This window comes from Drosophila persimilis, unplaced genomic scaffold (assembly GCF_003286085.1).
Source record: "Drosophila persimilis strain 14011-0111.01,24,50 unplaced genomic scaffold, DperRS2 tig00000653-arrow-arrow-pilon, whole genome shotgun sequence".
Taxonomy (NCBI): domain Eukaryota; kingdom Metazoa; phylum Arthropoda; class Insecta; order Diptera; family Drosophilidae; genus Drosophila; species Drosophila persimilis.
The window spans coordinates 1,439,517-1,445,516 of record NW_020825330.1 but is presented as its reverse complement, the minus strand read 5'-3'; the positions used below and the strand labels follow the sequence as shown (position 1 = coordinate 1,445,516).

At 47.3% G+C, this 6,000-nt stretch overlaps 1 protein-coding gene across 1 annotated transcript; it reads right to left on the bottom strand.

Annotated features, from left to right (window-relative positions):
- Positions 1-2,728: 2,728 nt before the first annotated feature.
- On the bottom strand, positions 2,729-5,004 carry LOC6597785 (sodium channel protein Nach). Its single transcript, XM_026991198.1, has 8 exons — positions 4,590-5,004; positions 4,231-4,530; positions 4,081-4,162; positions 3,722-4,004; positions 3,526-3,664; positions 3,254-3,464; positions 2,986-3,162; positions 2,729-2,926 (listed from the first exon to the last, which is right to left on the bottom strand). Exons 1-8 carry the CDS (start codon positions 4,964-4,966, stop codon positions 2,807-2,809), a joined length of 1,689 nt encoding a protein of 562 aa, XP_026846999.1. The 5' UTR covers positions 4,967-5,004; the 3' UTR covers positions 2,729-2,806.
- Positions 5,005-6,000: the final 996 nt, after the last annotated feature.

Below are 6,000 nucleotides of genomic sequence, written 5' to 3'. Positions count from 1 at the left end.
ACTTAAGCGTATGGATTCGTGATCAATCATAGTCAATTATTCATGCATTCAGAGCCACTTCCTCTACAAAGAAGTAGGTACCACGATCCATGCAAAGTGGAGGCTATGGCAAATCCAAAAAGCTTTTCAGCCTTGTTTTCATGCCGGCCTTTAACAAATTTCTTGGGCTACTACTCGTACGACAATTAACATCTTTGCAGTAAGTCTCTTAAAATTTCAATTAGTTACCTGTTTTGAAATGGGTTTTCTTTTTTATGCAAGTTTTCAAAGGCAATCAACTGGGTTTTTGGCCGTATCATTAAGGCTTTATAACACTTTTATGGGCCATTTTAAAAATGCAAATTGAAAAGCAAATATGTTGTGTGTACATCGAGCAGCAGTCAAAGCTGATTGGTGGGTTCTCCGTCTGGTTCTGTGCCTAAGTACACGGAAAACGGAATGCGAAAAACAGAATGCGGAATGCGGAATGCGGAAGAGATCTCCATATACACAGACACAGACACAGACACAAACACAGACACAGTGTGTCAAAAGAGTCTCACTCTCCATGTTGGCCAAATCCTGAATCAATTAATGCCATTCGACTTTATTTCGTTTTATATTAGGCCACAGGCGGGAGAAAATGTCACCATTTTTATATGATACTAGCTGTGGCACTCATTGGCCTTGAACGGATAGGAAATTCTCTTTCTCTCTTTTTCTCTCCTTTCTCCTTTCTCTCTCTCTCTCTCTCTCTATCTCTGGCAGTGTGGCTTAGCTTTTAAGGGTGGTTACTCCAAGGAAGCACGAATCAATCCATGATATCAATGAATATCAATCCATAATAGTCTCTCTGTCCCTCAATTAACTTCAAGCCTTTTAAAGCTTCAGTTCGAAATGATTTTATAGAATTCTAAGACTATATCTTATTTACTCCATCGACAGTTGTGTGGCCTTAATAGTGCGGCCATATCTCTTCAATGCTAAGGAAGCTAGACACATAAATAAGGCAGTCGATTGTATTTGTGTGGAAATGCTGTTCCCTTTTGATAGTATCTCTTCTTTTTGTTGTTTGCATGGAATTGAATTATTCTTTTCGAGGGTTTCGCCGCCCTTGACGAGAATATTCAATTGTGCCCCAATTCTAGCCTCTGCACCTTCGACTTCCAACTGCTGGACGTCCTGTAATATATGAACATACAAATTCAAGCAATTAAAAAATATATTTACCATTTAAGATGATTTCATTAAATCCTGTAATCCTGTAATCCTGTATCCTGTAATGCCACGAGTGTATCCATATAGTAGGATCTGCAAGGGTATCAAAGTCTCGGTACCCCGAAAGACAGTCAGTCTTCCTTTCTTGTTTCAATTAACTTTTCTAAATTTATTTATGCATGCGCCTAAGTATACATGCATACATATATGCATGTGTGTGTGTGTGTGTGGGCGTTGAGGGCGTGCCGTGTGTGTTTGCATCGTCAACATTCCCGTTAACAGGCCCTAATTGTTTTTCTTTTTTGTTTGGTTTTCTTTCTTTGGTTCTGTTGTCAGGGTTTCGCTTCCATTTTTGCTGTCGGATTTAAAGACGGAGTTGGCTTGGTAATCCCGACCCCGCTCCCCCCTCCCCGGTCGCTGGAGAGGGGTTCCCATGGAGCGATCGCTGCATCTTAATCCCTGCGAGTGGCCGCCTCTGCCGCCCAACAAAGAGCTCTCCCGCTCTGCCTTTTACAAACTATCCGGCGGTTTCATTCACAGAAATATGCAAAGTGCCAGGGAACAGGTGGGTGGGGCGGGATGCGGGTGCGGGTGCGGGTGCGGGGGTGGCCGGAGAGAGTTGAATGCCAGTGGCTCACCTCCATCGTGCTCTTCACTGCTTGCATGCTCTGCTTTGCCTTGCCCACTGCTTTGCCCTGCTTGCCTCTCCCGCCAGACGACTGTGTGCGGCGCGTACTACGCGGCTTACAACTGCAATTACAACTACAACCGCCAGCCACCCACCCAGTCCCCCACCTGTTGGCAGTCATCACTCTCTCTGTCTCTCTCTCCTTGTCGCTCCCTGGTCTCCATCTCTTTCTACGGCACGATGGCTGGGGAATTAACAATGAGCCGGCAACGATGTTAACTGAAAAATGCTTTTCGCTTTTGCTCAACTGTGGCTCTGAATGCCGGGGAATTTGGTTGGAAGGCTTTGCGGAGGGTTGCGGCGGGTAGTCTGTGGTTGGCTCTGCACGGTGGAGCGGGGTGGGGTGAGCTGTATTGGGTGTGGGGTCTGCACCCACAGTGCACTGAACTCCGCCGCTAAGTATGCAGCACTGAAGACTGAAGTTTAATTGGGAGAAAAATCCATCGTTGGTGGCGGCGAGCGGCTGGCGGCACATTCCTGTATTCCTGTGGCGGCAGCTGAAACAATTTCACTCTGTTTTTCTACTATTTTTTGAGCTGAATATATAGTTTGTATGTACGTTCTTTATTACTGTGCTGTACGTATTGGTTTGTTGGTTATTTATTTTGATATAGTTTTTATATGATATATATATTTAATTAAAAGCAAGACCGCAATTCAAAATTCACACTCCGCAGTGACGCCTCCTCCTAAATGGGCAGGCGGTACGATATTTAAGGAATACAATTATCTGCCACTCAGTGTTAATCGGTGTTATCGACCAAGCTATCGTCGAAGGCTCTTATCGACGTCTTTAAATTCGAAATATTCCCGAAACTCAAGCAAAATACTACTGTGCTATTATCGAAGGCTGTTATCGATTGGAAAATACTACTGTGCTGTCATCGAAGGCTGTTATCGATTGCTTTCAATTCACGAAACTCAAGGAATATACTGTGCCTGATCGGACGCTTTCCAAGATTTCATGGTGGTGGATCCATACCCATGATCGGGCAAAACTTTGGGGCTGCGATACAAATTCTTTGTGTGGTTATAAAAGCTCTGCAAACGACAAAGAAGCTAGATAAGAAAACCAACAAATATTGCATTGCAGAACAAACCATTTCGTGTTTTCGCTGAGATCCCCCGCCTGCCTCCCCCACGGGCTTCACCTGCAGCACGGCCGAGGTGGAAGGGGTGCCCATCCTCAGTGTTGAATGCGACTTGAGCCGCAGCTGGAGATCAATCGATGGGGGAGGCTCTTTACGAATGCGCTCCTCGATCTCGTATAGCTCTTGCTAGCACAGAAAAAGAGAGAGTCGGAGAATTAGAGAGGAGCAGAGCAGAGCAGAGCAGAGGAGCAGGAGCAGGAGTCCTGGGAAAACTTACGCGATTCTTGTAGACCATGCAGCAGGCGCGCAGCGTGAAGTAGTAAATGATCTCAACGCCAGATAGCAGCGAAAAGCCAAGGAAGAGACTGGCAATGCCCCCGAAGGACACCAGCAGATCCACCCAGCCGAAGAGAACCTCACGCTTGTAGCGGATGATGGGCCATGTGAGGAACTCGACCAGTACTCCCGTACTCTCGGGTCGATCCATTCTGGGAGAGGCATACCATTAGAGGGAAGTATGGAAAACGGGGAGGACTACGGAACACTCACATCTTGATTAGCTTGTCAATGTTGAACACAGTCTTGGAGCAGCTGAGCTCGCACTGCAAGCAGTCCTTGATGTTGGTAATATTCGCCTTGAACTCGTCGAGGCAGTCAAAGTCCTTGACCATGCACATGGGAACGTTGTCTGGAAGGCAGAGGAGGATCCGTTACGGAGGATCTATGGACTTATGGACTGACTCACTTATGGGCTTGTAAAAGGGTGGATTGCACTTGCACAGCTTGATTGCCTTGTTCATGCGGCACTGCTTCATGCAGGAGGAGAACGTGTACACGTCCGGAAAGTAGTTGAGCTTCACCTCATCGCTGAAGATGCACTTTCGCTGGCCGATGGACAGCTGGCGGGCATCGTCCGTGGTGTAGGTGTTCTTCTTGGAGATCCGCACCTCCACCAGCTGGCTCTCGGACCAGTCGATCTGTGCATTGAAGTCCGATCCAAAGTACTCCTCATTCGAAAAGATGAAAATCTGTCATCAAACATAGACAGGACTAGTATCAGTATTCAGTATCCCCAAATCGTATTCTTTCTCCTTCAGGACTCACCCTGGAGGTGCTGTTGGGCACAAAGAAGAGGGCCCACTTCTTGTCCGTCTCGTAGAGATCGTGCGGGGCTCCCGTCTTGATGCTAAAACACACAAAAGATCCTGGCTCAGATCCAGATAAACGGCCAGAAGACGGACAAAATGCACTTACTCTTCGGTGGCCGTGGACTTGAAGCGACTGTTGAAGGCATAGCAGAAGCCGTGCTCCGTATAGATGGGCTCGAAGTGATCGCAGCAGGGTATGTCCTCGTCGCGATACTTGCACGACACGAAGGTATTCTCGCAACTGATGTGGCCCTCGAACGCCCACTGCCTGATGGTGTGCTCCTCCAGTTGGTCCTTGGGTATCGACTCGGACAGCACCTTGGCGTCGCGAATGTTGCCGAAGTTGAGCGATGTGAGTAGCTCTAAGAATGGGGCAAACATCTGTGCGTGTGTATCGTCATAGTTCCTGTTTGGAAGCAGCAAAGTATATACCACAAGGCCGATATTTCCGGGTGCTGTACTCACGCCAAACTTTTGTAGACCGCCGCATAGGACTTTTCATGATCGAAGGCCGCCTCCGGGCAGACAATTGTTGTGGGAAAGACGACATTCTGGTTGTGAAAGTCCGTGTCCAGACCGGTGATGGTCGGATTCGTTTGGAACTTCTCCCACAGGCTCATGATGATGACCAGAGCGGTGACGGCACCAATCGATGTGAAGCAGAACCACATGAACTTCTCACCGATGGGACGACCCGTTTCGGCAATGTAGCGAACGCCATGAAGGGTGGAGTTCTGGAAGAATTCCTTCGTCTGGTAGATGAGACTCCGGCGGAAGATGACCAGAGTCTCGAGGGCTCGTTGCCGCCTGGTGGACTCGTGGACGCGTTTCTCTTGCGGCATTTTCGTTTCAGAAACATTGCTCGCCCCGGTCGAGGCCACAGTCAATGGTCCACCAATAATCCAGCGACCAGAGCAGCTCTGGCTCGTGTCAGCTTGCCTGAAGGACTAACCTAAGGACAAATCCCACACACACAAAGGAGTGAAAATACAAAAAAAAAAAACGGGATCGATGCGTGGGTCATTAGTGGCTGCGTGCGAACGGGCTGGGTGTGTGGCAGTGTCTGCTTTTTGGGGTTTTTGCGGGGGCCACTAAAAGCCTTTCATTGTTTAGGCACTGTAATGTTGCATGACGCTGATTGTGCCCCCGAAATGGGGTAGTAATCGTGACTGACCCATCTACATAGATTGACCTATACCCTATATACCCTACACCCTGATACCCTTCCGGGGAAGAGCGTTTCTACCACTATAACCAAAGGACGGATATTTATTGTTCAATCGTTCAAGCATTCAATTCAATTGAAAGCTAAGATATAACAGCGATTTTGTATATCTGCAGAATCTGATTCAAAGTACCTGCATATCTACTGCCAGGCTATATTCATATTGGACTTATAGGTCGCTAAAGAGATATGTAAAAAGGGATTTCCAAACAGTCCTTTACAACGTTTGTACTAACGGAAGAAGAAAATACTAATATGAAATGCTACTTATCAGCAGGAGCCCTCTGCTTGACTAGCCAACCCCCGGCTCACTAGCTTCCCTCTTGCGCTCGGACGTCTACTAAAATCTATTGCAGATTATCTTTGACTTGTGGCTTATATTTATCCCTAAGTCAACTGGATATGCAAGCGTGTCAAGCGTATTTCATACTTCGGCTCCTAAAACTAGCCTTTTCTGTTTTTTTTTTCCTAATGCTTTCGCTTAGATTGTCGATACCCGGACCTTGGTCTAGTCTTCGAGTAGAGATTGTGGGTCAGTCCTATGCCGGAGTGCAGATGCTTTGGATGGATGGATAGATGGATGGATGGGATGGTCGAATGGTCGGTCGCAGCTAATTGCTCGATAGGAGCTGGTCAGGCGCTGTCTGAACA